General features: G+C 36.0%; 1 protein-coding gene and 1 pseudogene across 3 annotated transcripts in view; both read right to left on the bottom strand.

The window, feature by feature from the left end:
• Positions 1–3570: 3570 nt before the first annotated feature.
• The window catches only part of LOC105496090 (olfactory receptor 10Q1), a 128586-nt gene continuing 107829 nt past the window's right edge, over positions 3571–24327 (bottom strand). For 2 of the 3 annotated variants that reach the window (XM_071074570.1, XM_071074571.1), the window contains 2 exons: positions 17350–17534; positions 3571–8107 (listed from right to left, as the gene is read on the bottom strand). In XM_071074570.1, the coding sequence (XP_070930671.1) occupies positions 6934–7893 (960 nt within the window). In that variant the 5' untranslated portion in view covers positions 7894–8107; positions 17350–17534 and the 3' untranslated portion in view covers positions 3571–6933. Of the gene's footprint in view, positions 8108–13170; positions 17313–17349; positions 17535–24327 lie in introns of those variants that run through there. The other variant, XM_011766158.3, reaches the window with a different exon arrangement.
• On the bottom strand, positions 17541–22834 carry LOC105496089 (eukaryotic initiation factor 4A-II pseudogene; annotated as a pseudogene).

The raw sequence follows: 24327 nt of genomic DNA, 5'->3' as shown, positions 1-24327 counted from the left end.
ATAAAGACTATCTGCTGGAGGTGTGGGGCCTGGTATGTGAGTGTGGAAGGTAGTTGGCAATTTAGATATTTTGGAGCCAAGATTACTAAGAGGACGTCATCGGTCAAAGAAAGAAATATAAAACTCTTGTAGAATGCACAGAAGGACTTCTCAGAACATATCTCAAGGCAGGCATCTGGCATTTCTTACATCATGGTCTTCTTGCATATATTATTCTTCTTTAGAAAAAAATAAGATTGACTTATAACTATGTCCATTTTCCCAATAGTGTGTAAATTTTTGAAAGCAGATATCTTATGCTTTTGTCAATGAACACCAAACATATAATCCAGTTTCTGCGATATGACATGGCCTCTTCTCCATTTCAATTTACTATCCCTCAACATTCTCTGCCTTAGCCTAAACACTTGCCTCCAATTTCCTGCTTATTTGTATAGCTCTTGTGTGTTTATTTATTTATTCATTATCTTTTCTCCCCTCATGAATATTAGATCCATGGAATCAGATACTTTAGCAAATAGTATATTCTGTTGAAATATTTGTTTAAAAATTAGTAAGTGAGGCCAGGCGTGGTAGCTCACGCCTGTAATCCCGGCACTTTGGGAGGCTGAAGCGGGTGGATCACAAGGTCAGGAGAGCGAGACCATCCTGGCTAACACGGTGAAACCCTGTCTCTACTAAACATACAAAAAATTAGCTGGGTGTAGTGGCAGGTGCTGTAGTCCCAGTTACTTGGGAGGCTGAGGCAGGAGAATGGTGTGAACCCGGGTGGCAGAACTTGCAGTGAGCCGAGATCACGCCACTGCACTCCAGTCTGGGTGACAGAGTGAGACTCCATCTCAAAAATAAACAAAATTAATAAGTGAATGTACAAAATAAGTATTTATTGAAAGAATTGTTGTATTATGGCATAATTGGGTCTTCCTAACATAGTTTCTTAAAGATCATCAAATGTGTGTTCTGTGGTCTCTGGTGATGGTTATCCCTTGTCCCGCTTGTGCCCCATCTCATTTGAATAACTTCTTTTCCCCAATACTATGAGTGTCATACTTTTCCCTTCTAATGAAAGCTAAATTGAAGCCAAAAAGAGGCAATGAGGACAGTTCTCAAGTTGGAACTAGTGGGCAGAGATAGGCCTAAGCCATCATCACCATTGCATTTCAAAGTTCTAGTGATTTTCATCAGATCCTCTAATTTTACAATGTGGTTTTTCAAAGTCACTGCTGAATGAGAACGAGAAAGACAGAGAGAGAGAGAGAGAGAGAGAAGAGGATGGAAGTTGGAGGACATCATTATAAAATTAACTGTTGAGATTCTTTATAGTACGCATTATTTTTCACTCATCCGATAGTCACAAATCAAACTGCCCAGAATGTGCTGTTGTATAATAACTTTTCTCAATCAACCATTTCCTTATTTAGTCCCCTCTCCATCTACACTCATTAGATCTAATTAGACAACACAGATATGCAGAAACATACGTTCATGCTATGGTTTCCTAGGTCTTCAAAATGTGGGTATGAGAAATCAGAATTCCTGGGAAATTTCTAAATTGTCAATTATTCTTAAAATATTTTCAATATTATTTATACTCTTTACTCATTATTATAGATATCTAGAGTTTATTTAATAAGTATAAATATCAGGGTTATATTATATACAGCATTTAGTAGATGATAGCAAAAAACCAAGCACTGAGAAACTCACTGTGAACATTATTAGGTGGTATTTAAATAACCAAACATTCAGATCTCCCAGGCAGGTAAACTGCACTACACAGATTCGCACTTCCAGATGCAATTTAAATACTTATTAGCTTCTAAAACTAATTATTTCTTACAACACCACTCATATTTGCGTAAAATATCCTAGGCGCATAAGCTTAGTAATAATATTCATTTTACTTGTAAGAATGACTCACTGTTAGCAGCAGACGGGGCCATGAACACACACATGAAAATAGCCACAAGCAAGACTGACTGATTAGGCAGTAACTGCTTCTCCCCTAGTGCTCTTGTACTGATTTTGGAAATGAAGACTTAGCCTTTGGCTCTGCATGTCATCAGTTTCTGCTCTTGCTTTACCCTTGGCATGAGTGGATTCCTCCGAATCAGTAACGTCTCTACGTTGACTATTATGCTTTAATTCTTGCAGGACAATTTTAATTTTTTTCTGATTTTTCTTGATTTCTCGACTACTTTTTCTCAGAGTTTGGATTTTAAAAATATATATATTTTTGAGAAATGCTGGGAAGGAATCTCACATCAGCACTTTACTTCCACCAATGTGTCTGACCCTTCATTCACCTGTTAAACAATCAGAACAGAGATGAAGAACCCTAGTGTCACAACACACCTGTGATGCTTTTGTAGTGTATTCTGGCTTCAAGGTGCTTATTATTTAGTAGTGGGGGACATATTTTCAAATAATTACACTGCCTGATAAAATTTATTTTAATAAAATTCCAATGAGAGAGACATAGAAAGAGAATATCAGTAGAGGGAGAGGTTACTTTCTTGGAAAATACTTCTCTGTAAGACAGTTAACACTAAGGACACATTCACATACCCAAATGGCTGGATGAAGGGAATGAGCAGGGTTATGAAAGTAGCAGAATTTTTAAAGAAGTGGTGAACCTGCAGGAGAGGAAAGCTAAGCTACTCTTGCGAGTTCTGTCTTCCACTTATGCTACCAAGAGGCTACCTTGATATGAGGGGATCATCTCATATCATGATTAACATTTCTGTCCCATCATCTGACTCATGGTGTACTGTTATTTCATTCAATATTCTCATTCCAGAATGTAACAAGTTCAATGAAAGACTCATATAAAGGAATAATTTTTCAGTAATTAAAAGAAGCTCTTCGATGTACATTGAAGCATTTCTTCACAATAGCTATGACGTAAGATTAACCTAAGTGTTCACCAGTAAAAGAATAGATGAGGAAAATGAAATACTACTTAGCCTTAAAAAAGAAGGAAAAATCCTGTCATTTGTGACAACATGGATGAATCTGGAGGATATCATATTAATTGAAATAAGACAGTCACAGAAAGACAAATACTGCAGAATCTCACTTATATGTGGAATGTAAAAAGGTTGAACTAACAGAAACAGAGTGAAAAAATGGTTACCAGAGGCCTGGGGTGACAGGATTGGGGAGATGTTGGCCAAATGACATAAAATATTAGTTAGCAGAAATAAGTTCAAGAGATCTACTGTACATCATGCTGTCTACAGTTAATTATACCTTATTGTGTATTTGAAAATGGCTGAGAATAGATTTTAAGTATTCTCACCACAAAAATAATGTGTCTGGAATAATTCATATGTTAAATAGCTTTATTTAGCCATTTGACAATGCCTACATATATTAAAACATGTTGTATGCCATAAATATATGCATTTTTTACTTGTCAACTAAAACATAAAAAAAGAAAAAATAAGAAAGGGGAACTCACTCTATTCATCTAGAATATGTATAGGAAGGTAACTGGCAGAACCCAATAATTCATTTTGAAAGGTTTAACCAACCCTCTTTTCAAATGTAACATTTTACCCTCTTCTTTTGAGTTCCAGGTTAATTTTATGAATGACTTGTGACAATAAATAAAGAATGAAAGAAGGTATGGAAATTCAGTTTCAAACTTCCATTTGGTTGGCATTTCAGACAGCACCTAGCACAATGTATACAAATAATTGATTCATTATGTTCTGATGTGACTTGACCTGGATAGGTTGACATGCAATCTGCTGACCAGAGAGTTTATTTTCTTCTCTAGCATTTACAGTGGTCTTCCCTACTTCCCCCCATCTGCAGTTTTGCTTTCCAGTTTCAGTTGCAGTCTGAAAATATTAAATAGAAAATTTCAGAAATAATCAATTCATAAGTTTAAAATTGTCTGACATTCTGAGTAGTGTGACAAAATCTCTTGTCGTCTTATTCTGTCCTGTCTGGGATGTGAATTATCTCTCTGCCCAGCGTATCCACACTGTATAACATTTTATGCTTCTGAACTCCAACCGTGGACATCGTCATAGCTTGATGATCCAAGATCACCCCAAGCAGATGATCCTTTTTCTGGCCATCAGAAAGTCAATAGTAGCCAGATGTTGTGTTATAATGCCTGTGTCATTTACCTCATTTCATCTAATCACATAGGCATTATATCATCTCACATCATTATGAAAAGAAGACGGAGGAGTACTATACATTAAGATATTTTGAGAGAGACCACATTGACATAACTTGTATTATAGTATGTTGTTATAATTGTCCTATTTTATTGTTGCTGTTGTTAATCTCTTACTACAGCTAATGTATAAGCTAAATTTTATTGTCAGTATGTATGTGTAGGAAGAAAACATAGTATGCATAGGATTTGATACTATCTATGGTTTCAGACATCCTCCAGGGGTCTTGGAAGTATTCCCTTTGGATAAGGGAATACTTAGAAGCTGTATTAGTCCATTCTTATGCAGCCATAAATATACTACCTGAGACTGGGTAATTTATAAACAAAAGAGGTTTAATTGAATCACAGTTCCACGTGGCTGAGGAGACCCCAGGAAACTTACAATCATGGTGGAAGGTGAAGGGAAAGCAAAGCACGTGTTACATTGCTGCAGGCAAGAGAGGGTGCACAGGGGAAACCACCACTTTTAAAATCATCAGATCTGGTGAGAACTCCCTCATTACCATGATAACAGCATGGGGGAAACTGCCTCCATGATCCAATCACCTCCCACCAGTTCCCTGTCCCCTACATATAGGGATTACAATTAGAGATGAGATTTGGGTGGGGACACAGAGCCAAACCATATCAAAAGCAAGGCATTTCTAATGTATTGTTAAATCCAATGACTGTCCCCAGAACACGTAACACTTTATAGTTCTTCTCCTTATCATCGTGTGAAATCAGGTGAAAAATTAGGAGTTCCAAAAGCAATTTCAACGGGAAAAAGATGTACCCCCCCACACCAAAATAGTCCCAATCTAGAAAAAATATAAAAAGTGGATCTGAACTATGATGATGGGAGGTTTATATGCCAAATAAATCTACGTAAACCTCAGATTCCTTCTAGAAATTATATTTCTGATTATAAGAGGAACACAGTCTTATTTCGGAAATCAGGGAAAGTAATAAAGAGGAAAACTAGAAAATTCATAATTCTACATCACAGAAAACAACGGTTAACTTTTTGGTGTGTTTCTATTCCTCATTATGCATGTATATATTTTTATAAAATTGGGCTCTTATTGTAAATAAGGCTTGAATCTTGATTTTATTACTTACAGGTATAATGATAAACATTGCCCTTAATTACTAAATATTAATGATTTTAGTATGCTGTGCTTCTGTATCCAACATTGTTGGAAATTCGATTTTAATCACTTTTCATGCTATAAATGTAAGAAACACCCTTATATTTTGTTTTGTTTGACATTCTGTTAATTTTGTGAGGTTATGTTTTTAGAATAAGAATTCTGAAATTAAAGAATAGAAACTTCATGGGTTTTGGTAAACGTAACCATATAGGATTCAAAAAGATTATAACAATTTCTTTTTTCTTTTCTTTTTTATTTTATTTTATTTTTTGAGTTGGAGTCTTACTCTGTTGCCAGGCTGGAGTGCTGTGGCGCAATCTTGGCTCACTGCAACCTATGACTCTGGTTCAAGCGATTCTCCTGCCTCAGCCTCCCAACTAGCTGGGATTATAGGCAGGTGCCACCATGCTCAGATAATTTTTGTATTTTTAGTAGAGACAGGATTTCACTATGTTGGCCAGGATGGTCTCGAACTCCTGACCTCGTAATCTGCCTGCCTTGGCCTCCCAAAGTGCTGGGATTACAGGCGTGAGCCACCGTGCCCCGCCAGGTTATAACAATTTCTTAGGTCAGTTTAATATCCACTGGCAGATATTTTCACTCTCTTCCTGTAGCTGCTAATTAAAATCAGCTTATGATCTGGATCTAGACTCTCACCTGATAGATTGCACCCTCCCCCAGCTGTTATGGGAGAGGTAATTGCTTATAAGAACTATCCGTGGAGTCCTCTGGACCTTGCTGTTCCTCAGGGTGTAAATGAGAAGGTTGAGCAGTGTGGTGTCCACTGTGAATACCATAAAGGGAAGTGGATTTTACTTGAGGGTTTATTTGGGTAACAGCCATTCTGCTGCAAAATTATGCTGAGGTAGGAATAGTGCCATAGTAGTGCTACCTGCTCAGTGGATCTGTGACCAGCAGCCCTCATGAAGATGTAGGAGGTGGTGAGGAAGGTAGAACAGCAAAGACTAGTGTGAGAGCCACCAGCACAGAGGGCTAATGCGGGCAGGGCTGCCATAGACCAGATGTAATTCTCCATACCCTAGAAAGGCTGGTACATAGTAGGTGATTATCAATGGAAGAAAATTCCTAGCCCCTTTCTGGCATGAAGAAAATGAAAGCAGCCAGTTGGGATGTATGGCACAAAGGAAATTAATGCATTAAGTAATCTGTTGTTTGTCATATACTGATACCCAAAACAATAATAAGTTGTGTTTATTTGAGCAAAATATGTCTTTATGAATATTCCTTACTTAAGGCAACGTTCACAGGGTAAATTGCATCATCTCCTCAGGAGGCAGCAAGTCTATCAGCCTTTATTCATAGTACGTATGGGGTGTTCCTAATACGGCACTTGACATGGGTGAGCTGCAAATCCTTAAAGTAGAGCTAAGTAAACTAACATTCCTACACTGTAAGTTCTGCCCAAATTTTCATATCTTAGTCAAAGCACTCAGAAAAATAAGCACGAATTGTTGAACTTGGGGCAAATATGGCAAAAAAGAAACATCAAGTGCAAAGTGTGGGAAAGTACTACAATTCTGTGTCATTTAGAGTTCATCGACATAGCAACAGACAGACACCCAGCCCAGTGCCCCTAAACCTTCAGTTGGCATCAGAGGCTGCTTTATGGATAATGGCATTCCTCAGAGCATCTTTGACATCCTTGTTCCTAAGGGTGTAAATCAAAGGGTTGAGTAAGGGGGTGACAAAGGTGTAGACCAACGCGATTTGGCGGTCCTCATCTTCTGAGGTGCTGGACCGAGGACGCAGGTACACGAGGCTGCAGCAGCCATACTGCAGCAGGACCACGGTGAGGTGGGAGGAGCAGGTGGAGAAGGCCCGGCGGCGGCCCTCGGCAGAACGGATGCGCAGGATGGCGCAGGTGATGAACACGTAGGAGACGCAGATGAGCAGGAAGGGGATGGTCAGCACGAGGATGCCCACTACATAGAGGACAGCCTGGTGCACGTGGATGTCAGCGCAGGCCAGGCGCAGGACGGGAGGCACATCGCAGAGGAAGTGGTTGATTTCCTGGCGGTGGCCGCAGAAGGGCAGGGTGAAGATTAAGGCGGTGAGCTGCAGGGAGAGGAAGAGAGCCAGGCCTAGGGCCCCGACCAGCATCTGCGCGCACAGCTTGCGGGTCATGATGAGGGTGTAGTGCAGCGGGTGGCAGATGGCCACATAGCGGTCATAGGCCATGATCGCCAAGAGAAAACAGTCCGTGCTGCCGAGGGTGACAAAGAAGAACATTTGGGCCCCACATCCAGCCAACGAAATGGTCTTCTGGGCCCCAAAAATGTTGGAAAGCATCAAGGGTACTACCGCGGTGGTGTAGCAGATTTCCAGGAAAGATAGGTTGGACAGGAAGAAATACATCGGGGTGCGGAGGGTGCTGCGTGTGCACACCACCCAGATGATGGCTGTGTTGCCACAGAGGATCATCAAGTAGAGGAGGAGGAAGAGAAGGAAGAGAAGAACCTGGAATTCAGTGGCTGTAGTGAACACACGGAACACAAACTCAGTGCGGTCAGACTGGTTGAAGACAAGTTTCCCCACAAGCATGTCTTGTGCAAAAGGACAGGATGCACTGAGCTCTTCTTGGCTGAGTTGCTTTATTGCTTGAGTAAAAGCAGGAGTGTACAATTTTATTTGGAATTATCTATTTAGTAGCTAGTTTCCAATCACGGTGCATGGGAATGAATTCATGATAGAGGGTTTGGTATACTTTACCTTGGAAATCTTCATGAATGGGATAGACAGTCATCTGCAGAAGTTCCTGGGGGCAAGACATGTAGACACATGTAGATGTTCCTTGTGAAATATCTTCCCCCGCCCAGATATTTTCAATCCAATTGACAAGACTTAATTATTTTGCTTGTATCTAATTACAGCAAAGATTTGTATGGTTGCACATATTTTAAAATTAGATAAATAAATTTGTTGTTTACTTTTTTCAGTAACCACACTCATTGAAATATAACATACATGTGGAGGAATTCACAAATCCTAACTGTGAAGCTTGATTTGTTTGTTTATTTTTAACATCATAAATATACCAGTACAGCCACTATAAAGACTAAGAAATACAACAATTCCAGTGACCTACAAACATCCTTCATGTCTCTTTTCAGTCTTTATGCCTCACAAAAGTAACCACTTTTTGACTTTAATCATTACAGATTGATGTAACTATGTTTCAACTTATATATTAAATAATAAAGCATGTACTTTGTTGTAACTGGCTTCAACATTATGTCTGCAAAGGTTATTCTTGTGGTTCTGAAGCAATCTTTTGTTCTTCCCATTGCTTTATGGCTGTACTATAAGTTATTCACTTTACGTTCCGTTATTTTGACTCCGCATACAAGTAGGAAAACACCCTTTGTTACAATCTTTTCTGATATGCACTCTTCATATATTTCCTCTCTTTTGAACATTTTATCTAAATTTCCAACAGGAAGCTAAACTTTTGGACTCATAGATTCAAATGAAAAGGAAGTGAACAGAGTTAGGTTAAAATTAAAGTGGAGCTTCCTGAGATAAGAAAAGACAATGAGGAAACTAAAAATGCAATAGCACAATTGAATTATGCGTTAACATAATCAAAAGAATAAGAAAGAGCTTTGCAAGCATCTGGGAAGTTAAAAATACCTGTGAATTAAGCACTTTCAGGTTAGATTACAACTTCATTTTTAATACAAACATTTAAGAGACCATACAAAATATCTACAGAATTTTAAGAAAAACAAATTGGGGTGAAATAATTCTACACCAAAGCCTTAATGATTTATGTTCAAAAGCAACAGAAAGACTTTCTCAGGTTTGGAAGGGCTTAGGAATTATTTCATTCTAAATATAATTTTAAAAATCCCTCAAGAAAGATTATGAGTTGCTGCATGATTAATCAGATTAATCAGAACATATACTTTAAGGTTGAGAAAATTGTAATGTAAAATAATATGCTTTGGAAAAGCAAATAATAAAATATGTATTTAATATTAAATAGTGAAAATATTGTTAAAAGCAAAAAAGAATTGCTAAGAATAATTTTTTAAGATGTGCATAATATAAAATGCAAAAACTAAAATAATTATTTATATTTAAAACCACAATTTATATGATAGAAAAACTGATAGGGAGGGATGGGAGAAAGGAAAATATGCTAATTTCTTAAACCTATGTGCAAAAAGACTCAATAAATATTTTATTTAGATGTGACTAGAGAAATTAGTCACAGCCATATATATCCAAACACACATTTCAAACATATTTCTGAATAATAATCATCAATAGAATAAAAAACAGCATATCCACTCCAAATGATCAGAAGATTTTTAAAAAGTAAATATAGTATAGAGAACAAAAGAAACAAAGAAAAATGTGAGCAAGCTTACAAGATAAAATAGGTTAAAGTAAACCGAGAAAAGCAAATATTTATGCAAATAAATCTAAATGGGGTTTACGTTCTACTAGAGACAGTCTCATATTCACAAATGAAAAAAATTCAATCACGTATAAATATAGTGACATAGAAAGGCTAGCATCACTTTTGTTTAGCACTATGTTTTAGAACTTAACCAATGCAATAAAATTTAAAAAGATGCAGATTTGATTGTCTAACTGAAAACACAACAGAATAAATTGAAGAAGTTATGACCAACAAAATAGTCTTCATGGTGTTTAGTTCCAAATGAAATATAATAGAGAGTCTTTTAACTAATATTCACTTAACTGATGTATCTGATGAGTCAATACTCCTCATTTTCTCTGTACAACATACTGTATGCTAAACCTGACACTCTGAACACAGGAGATCTGAGCTTGCTCTCCACAATATATAAACATTCCTACACCCCAAAATTGACTTGCATGTACATAAATTGGTTGAATTTTGCACACCCTGCTTCTATCATGTGGATTTATTTTTGTACTTTTATTAAATATTACAAAATCAAATAAAGTGTTATTGTGAATATATTTAATGAAAATTAATTAAATGCTTGAGAAATATTTGATAATTACAAGTTGCTAATAGTTGCTGTGGAATAAGGTGTGAGCCAGACCATTATAATAGGGTAGGAGGGAAAGTAATAACATTTTGAATAATTTTACATTCATATTTGATATGAGTCTAATTCTCACTTTATGTTAAAAAAGCTAAAACTGGAATTAATACATGATCCAGACAAGAAAGCTTTTGACTTCAGGTAATACAAACTCAGTGTAAGGCTCTTGACTCTATATCAAAAGGTTGATGCATAAATGTCCATTTGTATGATTTAAGTCAAAGTAAAATCATTAAGGTAATTATGTCATTTAGGATTTGAATCACAGGGTATTCTTCCTTTGTTTTTTAAAACCAATGGTACTGTTAGAAAATGTCCTCTCCCAAAACAACCAAAATTAATGAATGAATAAATGGCAAATAACACACCAGTGATGAAACAATAAATAACAAGTAGGATGATTTGAAGAAAACTACTAAACTTTGCACATACATGCCTGGGTGGAAAAACTCAATATTTTGACATTAATTGACTCTGAAATAATGTATGGATTCCATGCAAATCCTATCAAAATCCCTAGAAAAGCAAAAAGTAAAAATACAAAAAAAGTTGAAAAGAGTGAAACAACAGAGTGAAACTTGTATCACATGACATTAAGGTGTGTAACCAAGAATTAAATTATAAAATATGTTATATATTATCATATCATAAATCAAAGTGGTACTTGTAGAGCACTAGAGATCCTGAATAATTGAATAGGAAAACTCACTAATAATGGCTAGCTGTTCTATTGCACTTCCTGTGTCAGGCATCATTCTGTGCACTTTACATTTGTTAACTCATTTCATAATGGCCCTCTATAAAAAGGCTTTTATAACTATTTTACAGATGAAGAAGTTGATGCACAGAGAGGTTAACTACCTTGCCCAAGATCACACAGATAGTAGGTGTTGGAATGGGAATTTAAACATAAGCAGACTGGCTCCAGGGTCTTTTGCCTTCATCACTTTATTATTATATATTGTCGCTATCTACTATGTGCATAAGTTTCATTATCTGTAAAATAGACCTGAGAATACACTTATCTACCTTCTCAGGTTGTTGTGAGACTTGAACAAATTATTCTGTGAAAGTATTTAGAACAGTCCCAGGACAGAGTACTCATTCAATGGGAAGTATATTAAATATTTTTACTATTTCAAATTAATTAGAAAGGATCAATTTCCTAATATGGCATTAGAACAATGAGGGAATCATTTTGGAAGTTAACTCCCTAATGCATAGACATTATGGATCCTCACAGAAAATTTATGAAGATTAAATGTTTTGCCGGACGCGGTGGCTCATGCCTGTAATCCCAGCACTTTGGGAGGCTGAGGCGGGCAGATCACAAGGTCAAGTGATCAAGACCATCCAGACCAACATTGTGAAACCCTGTCTTTACTAAAAATACAAAAATTAGCTGGGTGTGGTGGCACACACCTGTAATCCCAGCTACTTGGGAAACTGAGGCAGGAGAATCACTTGAACCTGGGAGGCGGAGGTTGCAGTGAGCCGAGATCTAGCCACTGCACTCCAGCCTGGCAACAGAGCAAGACTTTGTCTCAAAAAAAAAAAGTTTCAAAATTTATTTCTAATGGGCTTGGGTTTCAAATATTTTAAAAAGTAAAAGAAAACTAGAAGAGAGTGCAGATGAACTTTTTTCAGATTTCAGGGTAGATAAACATATATAACCAAATGAGGAAAGGGCAGAGTCCAAAAAAGATGTTGATATTTCAACAGAATAAAAATGTTAAATTTTGTAGGCAAAAACATAATAAGCAAATTGAATAGCAAGTGACAATTCAGATAAAAAAACCTATCCGAAAAACAAATAATGGAAATTCAAAAAAGAAACATGCAAAAGCAAACAAATATACAAATTAAGTTTTGTTAGTATTCAAATAAATATAAAATTAAACAAAATGGAATACTGTTTTCTGTTTATCAAATAATAGCAATAGAAAAATGATTATTCCTTGTGTTGTTAAAGTTGCAAGGAGAGATGTATTCCCAAATATGCTGGTGAAAGTATAAACTGCTATAAAAATTTGTGAAATACAATTCGGTAACATAGTGAAAACTTGAAAAAATGCATACACTTTGATTCAGCAATATTGCTTTTACAAATTTATTCTTAAAAACTAAACATGAGCATAAAACTATTGACAAGAATGTTTGTCACCATTTTCATTATAATGGTAAAAAATCATATCAACCTAAATATCAATAATGGGAGAATGCTTAAATTAATTATAGTCTATTAATTTTGTGGAACAGTGTGTAATTGTTTAAAAATGGCATTGTGGAAAAATAAAGCAGATTGGGAAAAAAGCAGATTATAAAACAGCATTATATCATGGTTTAATTAAAAACATAATTATTCATAAAAAATAGAACGTACTTCAAAATATTAACAATGGGTATTGCTAGGTGGGTGGGATAGTGGATCTTTTTGCTTATGGCTTTCTGTTTTCACAAATTTTATAATGAACATACACAATTTTGCAATCCTATAATAAATTAAAACTCTACTTTTATCCTTTGGTATCTGAACTAGTGTCGGGAAGGAAGGATGGTAGTGTCAGTCATATGGATTTTGTAGTTAGATATGGGTGTGAAACCCAGTTTCTTCACTTACTAATTTAATTTTTGCATTGACCACATTATTTGATGAGCCTTGGTTCCCTAATGTATAATTGAGGATATGAATATCGATCCTTATAAAAAAATTTATGAAGATTAAATGTTTCAAATATGTAATATTTCTGAGACATAGTTTCAATGAATGTACCTGCACTTCTGCCTCTTTTCTTGTAGTGATGTGTTTCTCTTGGGTATTTATTTACTCTTCAGTTCTTATCTTTTCCAGAGTGGAGAGTGAGGCTCCTCCTAGATCTCACAGTTGCTCTGCTAGAGCTTAAATAAGAAGAAGAGTAAGACAGAAAAGAAAGAAGAACAAAATGGAAATGAGATTTCAGTAGAAAAGTTGTAATTATATATTGTCAAAACCAAATAAGAGGCCGGCGTGGTGGCTCACGCCTGTAATCCCAGCACGTTGGGAGGCTGGGGTGGGCAGATCAGGAGGTCAGGAGATGGAGACCAGCCTGGTCAACATGGTGAAACCCCATCTCTACTAAAATACAAAAAATTAGCTGGGCATGGTGGTGCCTGTAGTCCTAGCTACTTGCGAAGCTGAGGCAGGGGAATCGCTTGAACCCGGGAGGCTGAGGTTGCAGTGAGCCAAGATTGCACCACTGCACTCAGCCTGGCAATAGAGTGAGACTCCCTCTAAAAAACAAACAAACAAACCAAACAACAACAACAAAAAAAAACCCGAAACCAAATAATATAGTTTCTAATCCAGAAAGGCATTTAAAAATGATTCTATCTTACTAAAACATGAACATCAAATGATCAATATTGTACCGAAATGGGAGCAGCCATTATTTGGTGCAAAACATAAGCCGTTGATAAAGCAAAACATGTAGCATTGGTAGAGCTCAACGTCTACTAAAATATCACAGTGGAGTGATTGCAAGGAAAAATCAGCACACGTGTTCAATGTGAGGCTATAACCTATTAAAAACCAAACACATAAGAATTTATACTTACAAATTAGTGTTTTCCTTTCCAGTGGTCACTTTCAAAGGCTTTGGACTTTAATGATTTTACCTTATTCAAACCATTTCTGGAGCCCCTTTGGGAATTATTTTCAAAGGCTGTATATATTTTCTTGAATATTATCAGTTGTGACATATATTCACACTTGGATGACACATTTGCTTTTTTTCTTAATAGCAGGACATTTGATATGCAGTGAGATGAAATACAGTGAAGTAACTGGGTAGTTATATTCTGCAGTCTGGAGTTTGATCAAAATAGAAATTGGTGAGAAGCTAATGTTATTGTGTGGTAGAAACACACATTTCCTTCCAGCTTTTCATGAGATGTAATAATAAGTATTATCATTATTTTTAGGTTAATCATTCCAGATGTGTGATACAATCTTTGTATACATTTCCATCTTATTGAAGTATTTAACTAGAATTAATTGATTCTGTCATGCAATTTCAACTCTCTTGGCCATTCATCTTGAAGTAACCTGTCCATTGGCATGAATGGAATATATGACATTTTTATTTATTTCAACATTTTTATCTGGTGAATGGGTGAGGGGTTGGTGGCACCTGAAAGTTCTTAATAGAAATATTTCCTGGACCCATTCTTTATTTCATTTCGGATCTCTGTGCATATATACTACATTTTCTTTATCTATTCATCTGTTGATGGACCCAGGGGTTAATTCCATTTCTTGGATACTGTGAATAATGCCACAATGAACACAGGAGTACAGATATCTTTTGGAATTCTGATTTCATTTCCTTTGGATATATACCCAGTAGTAGAATTGCTGGATCATATGGTAGTTCTATTTTAATATTTTGAGGAATCTGTATACTATTTTGCATTTGTCAAATTAAAAAATCATAAAAGAACTCTGTGCAAATATATTTGTCTTCTGGATCTGCATCACCTTATCGTATGACATGAGGCATTCAAAATTTTATCACCTAAAAGTCCATGCAAATATATAAGCACTATTTATTATTCTCATTATTCTGTTACCCTCCCCAAAGTCATCAGAGAACTTTTCAACCTTGCCATCCTCACCATTCACAGAATTCACTGATTTCTGGGTGCCCTTATTGCTTCCCTGGCAGCTTAGGCTTAAAACAATGAACTCCTGCCAATGCCTGTTTGATAAAAATTTCAATCAGGGTTATATTTGGGCTCCATAAAGTCAAGGATATCTGTCTTGTTTACCATTGTATCCTCATCATATTTGAACTAATTTGAAGTTAAATCTCATATCTTTTAAACTTTCTTTCAAAGCCAATATTCAGTGGCTCCTTCTATAACCCAGATAGGCTATTTAATTGCTTTAGCCCCACACAAATTGGGGCCTTTCTCAGTCCAGTCTTTATATTTTTGTTTACTACATGCAACAAAGAAGAACCTAGGTGGGATGGATTCAGTTGATAAACAGGCAGTGGGAAGCACAGCAGTTAAGCGATTGATATACTCGTCGAACCAATATGTTTGATAATATTGAGAAACTCATGTAGGTAGCAGTTATCTCTCAGTGACTGATGGGCAGTATTGCAATTTGTAATCTATGTGTGCTACTAATACATAAATATTTACATATAAAAATGAAGCACTTTTGAAAATGTCAGTGAGCCATGGAACCACCGAAAAGCCCAGTCAAATGTGTTAAATGCATGCTCAATTAGAAAAAATATATAAAATAGAAACTGTACATCTTTAAGGGAACTCAAGTCACACTTAATTCTATCCCCTTAGGTCTTTCATGCAAAAACTCAGGCTCACCAAGATTAAGCCTTGTCCAGAAGCATGTGGCTATGTATAGGCATACCTGAGGCCAGATTTCAGATTCTATTGCATTAGTTAGCAGAGAGCAGAGCACATAGATGTGCCTTCAATATATCCTTTTCATCTACATCGAACTTAGTTAAAAGCATGCAGACAGCTATGCAGAAAGGGCACATTAGTATGATTCTGACTGTGTAGCGGAAACACATGCCCAAGCTTAGTCTAGTGCTATGCACACAAGTAAGGGAGACAATGCCATTTGTAGAATAATTTAATAACTCCTCAATATTTTTCTTACCCAGGTTATTTTCTCTAACGGCACTCACCGCTGGGCCATTCCTAGTTAATCACACATTTAGGAGACATTTGATCTCTCAACAAGAATGTGAGTCCTGGATTTGTCATTTACCGGTTTTAGAACTATGGACAAAATTATGAATCTCCATGAATCTCAGGTTTATACTGACAGAGAGTATAATATAGTTACCCTACAGTGTTATTGTGAGGATTAACAGTAAAACTCATTAAGTGCACTGCCCGATTTCTAGTAGGTATTCTTTTATCATTCTCCTTATTGCACTCACAGCCCTATGTTTATTAACCAATTTTCAGTTTCTTGCCATGATCTCTCTTGCTCGAGGACTCTGCATCATCTACCCCCTTCACCTTGGATCTTGTTCTCTTCCATGTTTCTACTCTTCCTTCGGAGCTCAGTTCAAGTGCCACCTTTCCCTGATCTTCATCTTTCCCCATCTCAGTGACAGGTGCTTCTTCTATGAACTTCCAGAAAACCCTCCCCTCATCTTGACTCTATGGCCACAGTACCTTATGAATAAATTAACCAAGCAGGCAAATATTGAGTATCTGTTAGGAACTCAAGTCTTGGGCTCAGCTATGTGGAAGGATTTAAGAGAATTATGAGGCATGATTACCAATTTCAGCTTTGTAAGAGAACACAATGCATAAGAGAATTTAAACATTCTCTGAGGAGCTCATTTCTAAATTGTGTTCCTTAGAATGTAAATTTTTCATGATGCCCCAGAAATAAAAGTTTCTGTGTCAAATCTGAAAACATTCACACTTTTTCTCAGATATTAGCAATGCAATTAGCACAATGTTTTGTGAAGTCCTGATGGAAAGCAACCAGCCTACTTTTACCTGAAGAAATTCCCAGCTCCATTTCACCATAGAATACATTTTTTTTTTCACATAACACCAGGAAGCTGCTTATGATTTAATGATGTTGCTTGAAAAAAAAGAGTTCCATGGCATGTTCTTTAGGATTGTCCTACAGAAAGAACACTGATAGAAAAGGAAAAGACTTGAATTCCATCTTTGCTTTACATTTATTAGGCATGCGATGCTGGGAAATTCAACCATTTCTCAGAGTTCCCTTTCCTGTATCTTTAAAAGTGGATAGTAACCCTTACTCTGATAATTCATTTGTTGTCCACAAAAATTCAATATTGATGTATATCAACCAGTTACAAAGCATTATAAAATTTGTGTTTTTATTATTTTTAGAAAAAAAGTCAAAATCATACTAATAAAAAGGTATTTTAAGGCGTTTCCTTACCACTTTGAAATTTGCTTCATTCCATCAGCCACCTAAGCAAATTCACTTATGAGCTGGTTAACATTTTGCTGAGATGCTAAGAATTCCTGCAATAGATGATGAGAGGAGCTCTCCTGGAGAGATTCTATCTTCTTACAGGGAATGATGGAGTGAGGGTCCATGAGTTTCATGTTGTGCAGCATTTCCTGGAAATGACAAGCAGACAGTATATGATACCCTCATAGTATTCAGATGACAATGGGGAAGTTTCCTTTGTATGCTGATATTCAGAAGAAGAATCACATCTTAGAAATTTGGGTTAAGGATGGAGTAGGGTGAGAGGGACCTCCTTTGGAAGAGTGATACTATGGAATAATCACACTTTGAGTCCTGAGTGAGAAGTCCTGTATCTTCTCGATGATAGAAAATGGATTCTGATAGATTTACTCAGAGTCCAGTCTTGCCGAATTTAGTCAGATTATTTAGTATCCTTTATGAAATCTCTTTAAAGTTAATGGATCTCCAAAGAGGTAGAATTTCCCCAGGGGTTCCTCTTAAACTGAACCCAACTAGAGAAAATGTTTGAAAAAATTTCAGTCAACTAAGGCAAGGTTTCCAGGCAGCAGTTTTCTGTGGTCACTGTAGAAAATTGTTGTCTAGGGATTTCAAGTGAGTATTCTCATTCCTTTCCCGTATCCAACAGAGACTTACTGATGTTGCATTCGAGAAAAATTTTACCAGTGAGTTGTTGAAGGCTGACATTCATTGCAACTTGAGCTCATGAAATGTGTAATGAACTAACTTAACAGCAGGGTAGGCATCTGGAGGTCTAGGGTCTAGTCATGGCTCTGCCATTAGTAACTGTTGACCTCAGGCAAGTAGGAAAGCTCTTTTATGGGCTTTTTCATTTGTGATATGAAATTTGGTATTACATGGACTCCATGGGTCTTTCTCTCTCTAATATTCTATGAACTATGCATTTTATTCCAGTTTTAAATTGGTATATAATTATATATATTCAGAGAGTACATGTGATATTTTGATGCATGTACACAATGTGTAATGATCAAGTCAGGGTAATTAGGATATTCATTGCCTCAAGTGTTTATCATTTCTTAGTGCTGGGAAATATTTCAAATCTTCTCTTTTAGCTATTTTGAAATATAAAATAAATACTTGTTAACTATAGTAATTCTACTGTGCTTTCAAACCCCATGACTTATTCCTTCTCACTAGCCGTATTTTTGTACCTGTTAATGAACCTCTTTTCATTGCCCCCTCCCTCATATTCTTCCTTGTTTCTGGTAATCATCATTCTACTCTCTATCTTCATGAGATCGGCTTTTTTAGTTCTACAAATACGTGAGAACATGGGATTTTTGTGTGTGTGTGCCTGGCTTATTTCACTTAACACAATAACCTCCATAGTTCCATCCATATTGCTGCAAATGACACGATTTCATTCCTCTTCTCATAGTTGAACAGTACCCCATTGTGTATATGTGTCACATTTTCTTTATATATTTATACGTTAATGAACACTTAAGTTGAATCTATATCTTGGCTATCGTGAATAGTGCTGCAATAAACATGGGAATGCAGATATGTCTTTGATATACTTTTTTTTTTTTTTTTGGTGTGCACCCAGCAGTGGGATTTCTGGATTATATGGTAGTTCTATTTTTACTTTTTTGAGGAACTTCCACTTTGGCTGTACTAATCTACATTTCTACCAATGGTTTACTAGCGTTCCCCTTTCCCCCATCCTTGCCAGCATCTGTTATATTTTCTTTTTGATAACAGCCATTTTAATTGGGGTGAGATAATATCTCATTGCGGTTTTGATTTGCATTTCCCCTATGATTAGTACTGTTCAGCATTTTTGCATATACTTGTTGGCCATCAGTATATTTTTTTCTGAGAAATGTCTGTTCAGATCATTTGGCCATTGTTTCATTGGATTATATGTTTTCTTGCTATTGAGTTGTTAAAGTTGCTTATATATATTCTGGTTATTAATCCCTTGTCAGATGTATAGTTTGCAAATGTTTTCTTGCATTCTGGTACTCTATTGAGTTGATTGTCTTTTTTTGTCATGCAGAAGCTTTTTAGCTTGATGTAATCTCATCTGTTTTTGCTTTATCTGTGCTTTTGAGGTCTCCATAAAATCTTTACCCAGAACAATGTTGTGAAGCATTTCTCCAATGTTTTCTTCTAGTAGTTTCAAAGTTTCAGGTCTTGCATTAAGTATTTAATCCATTTTGATTTAATTTTTGAAAATGATGAGAGATACAGTCCTAGTTTCATTATTTTGAATATGGAAATACAGTTTTCTTAGCACCATTTATTGAAAGGGCATCCTTTCCCCAGTGTAGGATCTTGACATCTTTGTTAAAAACAAGTTGGATGTAAATGCATAGATTTATTTCTGGATTTTCTATTCTGCTCCACTGGTCTATGTGTTTGTTTTTATGTCAGTCTCATCCTGTTTTGAACATTATAGTTTTGTAGTATATTGTGAAGTCAGGTAATGTGATGGCACCAACATTGTTCTTTTTGCTCAGGATTACTTTGGCTCTTCAGGGCCTTTATTGCCTCCATACACATTTAAGATTTATTTTTCTCTTTCTGTGAAGAATGTAATTGGTATTTTGATGGGGATTATACTGAATCTGTAAATCATTTTGGGCAGTATGGACATTTGACAATATTAATCTTCCCATCCATTAGCATGAGATAGGTTTCCATTTTTTGTTTCCTCTTCAATTTCCTTCATCAGTGTTTTTTAGCTTTTTAAAAAGTGAATATATAATTTATTTAACATTCAAACTTCATGAAGACATGGGCAATATGGCAATTTTACTGGGGATTAAGCCCAACCTAGGATGACTGCTAGGGATTAGAAGCAGAGTCCAGTTCACACTTGGCACTAATTAAATGCTTTATTGAATAAATGCAATACCAGATAAAATGAATTCAAATGCTTTCTAAAAAGTCAATTTTAAAGGCCTTTCAGGCTAATGACAAACACAATAAAGGCAGATATGCTAGTTTAACATAATTTACTGATTTTATACAACACATATCTTTTAGTCTGCAAGTATATTATTAAATGATAGAGAACATCTAATACAATCATTTCTGCAGAACTAGGAAATAAGTTTCTAAGAAAGAAAGTTTTTACAGACACCATCTTTTATACCCACCCTAATAGTCTAATTCTAAAAAAGATAAAGCCAATGACTCCTCACAAGAGCTCATGATTAATGTCACCTTGCTATAAAAATCTGTGTTTCTGATCCATTATGAGCATTGAGATAAGACTCAAATATTCTCAAAGAAAGAAGCACAATGCATGTTTTGGTTGCCTACTTGGCAACAGTGAGCACTGCATCCCAAACTATCTCATCCCAGGAATTAAATAAGGTTAGTCACATTCATGGGAATTTCTTCCACTGTATTACTGTAGAAAGCCTCAATATCATAAAGAATTATTTTGTCTTCTTCAGTAACAAAGTTTATAGCCACACCTCTGCCAATTCTGTGAATATAGTTTTCATGATTGGTAGTTACATCATAGTTTATAACCAAAGACATGTGTTGCACATCAGTCTCATGAACTAACAAGTCAGTAGTGATCAGAACACCACTTGACTCTGATCAGAATTCCCTCATGATAACATCTGTCTCCTTCTGATCCATGTCACCATGCAGAGCAGAAATTATGAAGTCTCTGGCATGCATTTTCTCAATCAGCCAGTCCACCTTGTGCCTTGCATTGGGAAAAATGACAGCCTGCATAATAGTCAGTGTCTCGTACAAGTCATAAAGTGTAGTCAAACTCCATTCCTCTCTTTCAACATTAATGTAAAACTGTTTGATTCCTTCTTCCTTTTTCACCAGAATTTAAATTGGATGTCTCATGAATTTTTTATCACTTCCAACACATCAGTTGGCATTGTGGCAGAAAGCAACACAACCTGAATACTTCTATTTAATTTTTGGAAAATCTCATAGATTTCATCCTTAAAGCCTCAGCTCAACATTTTATCTGCATCATCCAAAACAAACATTTTGATCCATCTTGGAGAAAAATATCTTACGTTTAGCATATCAAACACTCTTCATGGTGTACTAGCAACAGTATGTGGTGCTTCTGCCTGCAGTTTTTGCATTTTATTTCGAACCTTTGTTCCACCAATGCAGGCATGACAAGTTGCTCCCATATAGTCTCCAAGTGCCAGAATTACGTTTTGGATCTTTAATACAGGGAACAATAGCTCTGGGCTGAATAGCTGAAGGCTTCTCAAAACCATGAACATGGATTCCCCCCAAAAGAGACTCCTTTAAATTCATACTATCAAAGTTATCAACAATCTCATTTTAGTTGCTGTTGATGATACCATTGGGTCCATTTCCTTTGGGCCACCATGTTTTCTGTTATAATCCACGGAGTCACTAGACATGATACAAAGAACCACTCAGACTGACTGAAAAGCGTTTTATATTTTTTATTATAAGATCTTTCACTTCTTTGGTTAAGTTTATTCTTAGGTATTTTTTTAAAGGTAGCTACCGTATATGGAATTACTTTCTTGACTTCTTTTTCAGAGTGTTTGCTATTGATGAATAGAAATATTACTGATTTTTGTGTGCTAATTTTGCAGCCTGCAAATTTACTGAATTCATTTATCAGTTCGAATAGTTTTTTGGTGGAATCCTTAGTTTTTTCCAAATATAAGATAAGGTCATCTTCAAATAAGGATAATCTGAATTCCTCCTTTCCAATTTGGATGCCCCTTATTTCATCCTTTTGCCTAATTGCTTTGGCTAGGACTTCCAGTATTACTTTGAAGAGGAGTGGTGAAAGCAGGCATTTTTGTCTTACTCCAGACGTTAGAGGAAAAGCTTTGTTTCTGCTTGTTCAGTATGATATTAGCATGGGCTTGTCTTATATAACCTTCATTGTTTTGAGGTATGTTCCTTCTACACTTAGGTTGTTTAGTATTTTTATCACGAACGGATGTTGAATTTTGTCAAATGCTTTTTCATTGTTTGTTGAAATAATCTTATGGTTTTGTTCTTGATTCTGTTAATGTGATGTATCACATTTATGAATTTGTGTAGGTTGAACTATCTTTGCATTCCTGGGATGATTCTCACTTGATCATAGTAAATGATCTTAGTGTGTTCTTGAATTCAGTTTGCTAGTATTTTGTTGGTTTTTACAACTATGTTCATCAGGGATATTGGCCGGTAGTTTTATATTTTGTGTATGTGTGTGTGTCTCCTTGCCTGGTTTTTGTGTCAGGGCAATGCTGGCCTCATGGAGTGATTTTGGAAGCATTCCTTCTTCTTTGGCTTTCTGGAATAGTTTGAGTAGGATTGGTAATTAGTTCTTCATTAAGTGTTCTGTAGAATTGAGCAGTGAAGCCATCTAGCCATAGGCTTTTCTCTGACAGGGGACTTTTTATTACTGATTCAGTCTTGTTACTCATTAATGTGTTATTTATTTATTTATTTATAACATTCCTGACATGTTCAGATTTCCTGTTTCTTTATGGTTAAATCTTGGTAGGTTGAATTTGCCCAGGACCTTATTTATTCTTCTTTTAGGTTTTACAATTTGTTGGTTATAGTTGTTCATAATAGAGTCTAATGATCTTTGTGTTTCTATGGTATTAGTTGTAATGGTTTCTTTTTCTTCTTAGATTTTGTTTGAGTCTTCTTTCTTTTTTTTAGTCTAGCTAAAAAATTTGTTGATTTTGTTTACTTTTTAAAAAAACAACTTTTTCTTTTGTTAATCTTTCATATTTTTTAAAGTCTCAATTTCACCGATTTCTGCTCTGCTCTTTATTTCTTTTTTTCTCCTAATTATGAGTTTGTTTTGTTTTTTCTCTTTCAGTTCCTTGAGGCATAACTAGGTTGTTTATGTAAAGTCTTTCTAGTTTTTGATGTAGGTGTTCATTACTATAAACTTTCATCTTACATGCTTTTTTTTTTTTTTTTTTTTTGAGACGGAGTCTTGCTCTGTAGCCCGGGCTGGAGTGCAGTGGCCGGATCTCAGCTCACTGCAAGCTCCGCCTCCCGGGTTTACGCCATTCTCCTGCCTCAGCCTCCGGAGTCGCTGGGACTACAGGCGCCCGCCACCTCGCCCGGCTAGTTTTTTGTATTTTTAGTAGAGACGGGGTTTCACGGTGTTAGCCAGGATGGTCTTGATCTCCTGACCTCGTGATCTGCCCGTCTCGGCCTCCCAAAGTGCTGGGATTACAGGCTTGAGCCACCGCGCCCGGCCCATCTTACATGCTTTTGTTGTATTCCATAGGTTTTAGTACATTGTGTTTCCATTTTTGTTTGTCTCAGGAGTTTTTCAATTTCATTATTAATTTTTTCATTAACCCATTTGTTGTGCAGGAACATGTTTAATTTACACGAATTTGTATAATTTCCAACTGTTATTGATTTCCTATATGATTTCCTTTTGTTATTGATTTTTAGCTGCATTCCATTACAGTTAGAAAAAACACTTGACATGATTTTGATTTTGTAAAATTTGTTAAGACTTGTTTTGTGATAAAGAAAATGTGGTATATATACACCATGGAATACTATGCAGCCATAAAAAAGAATGAGATTATGTTCTTTGCAGGAACTCAGGTGGAACTGGAGGCCATTATCCTTAGAAAACTAATGCAGGAACAGAAAACCAAATACCACATATTTTTAGTTATAAGTGGGAGCTAAATGATGAAGACATACAGGAGAACACACATGGGTCTATTGGTGAGAGGAGGGTGGGAGGAGGGAGAGTATCAGGAAAAATACCTAATGGGTACTAGATTTAATGCCTGTGTGATGAAATAATCTGTACAGCAAACCCCCATGACACAAATTTACTTATGTAACAAACTTGCACATGTACCCTTGAACTAAAAAGTTAAATTAAGAAAGTAGAAATCTTATAAATAAAGAATGCAATAGCAAATGAAAAACTTGATG

This window comes from Macaca nemestrina, chromosome 12 (assembly GCF_043159975.1).
Source record: "Macaca nemestrina isolate mMacNem1 chromosome 12, mMacNem.hap1, whole genome shotgun sequence".
Taxonomy (NCBI): domain Eukaryota; kingdom Metazoa; phylum Chordata; class Mammalia; order Primates; family Cercopithecidae; genus Macaca; species Macaca nemestrina.
This window is presented reverse-complemented; position numbering and strand designations above follow the sequence as displayed.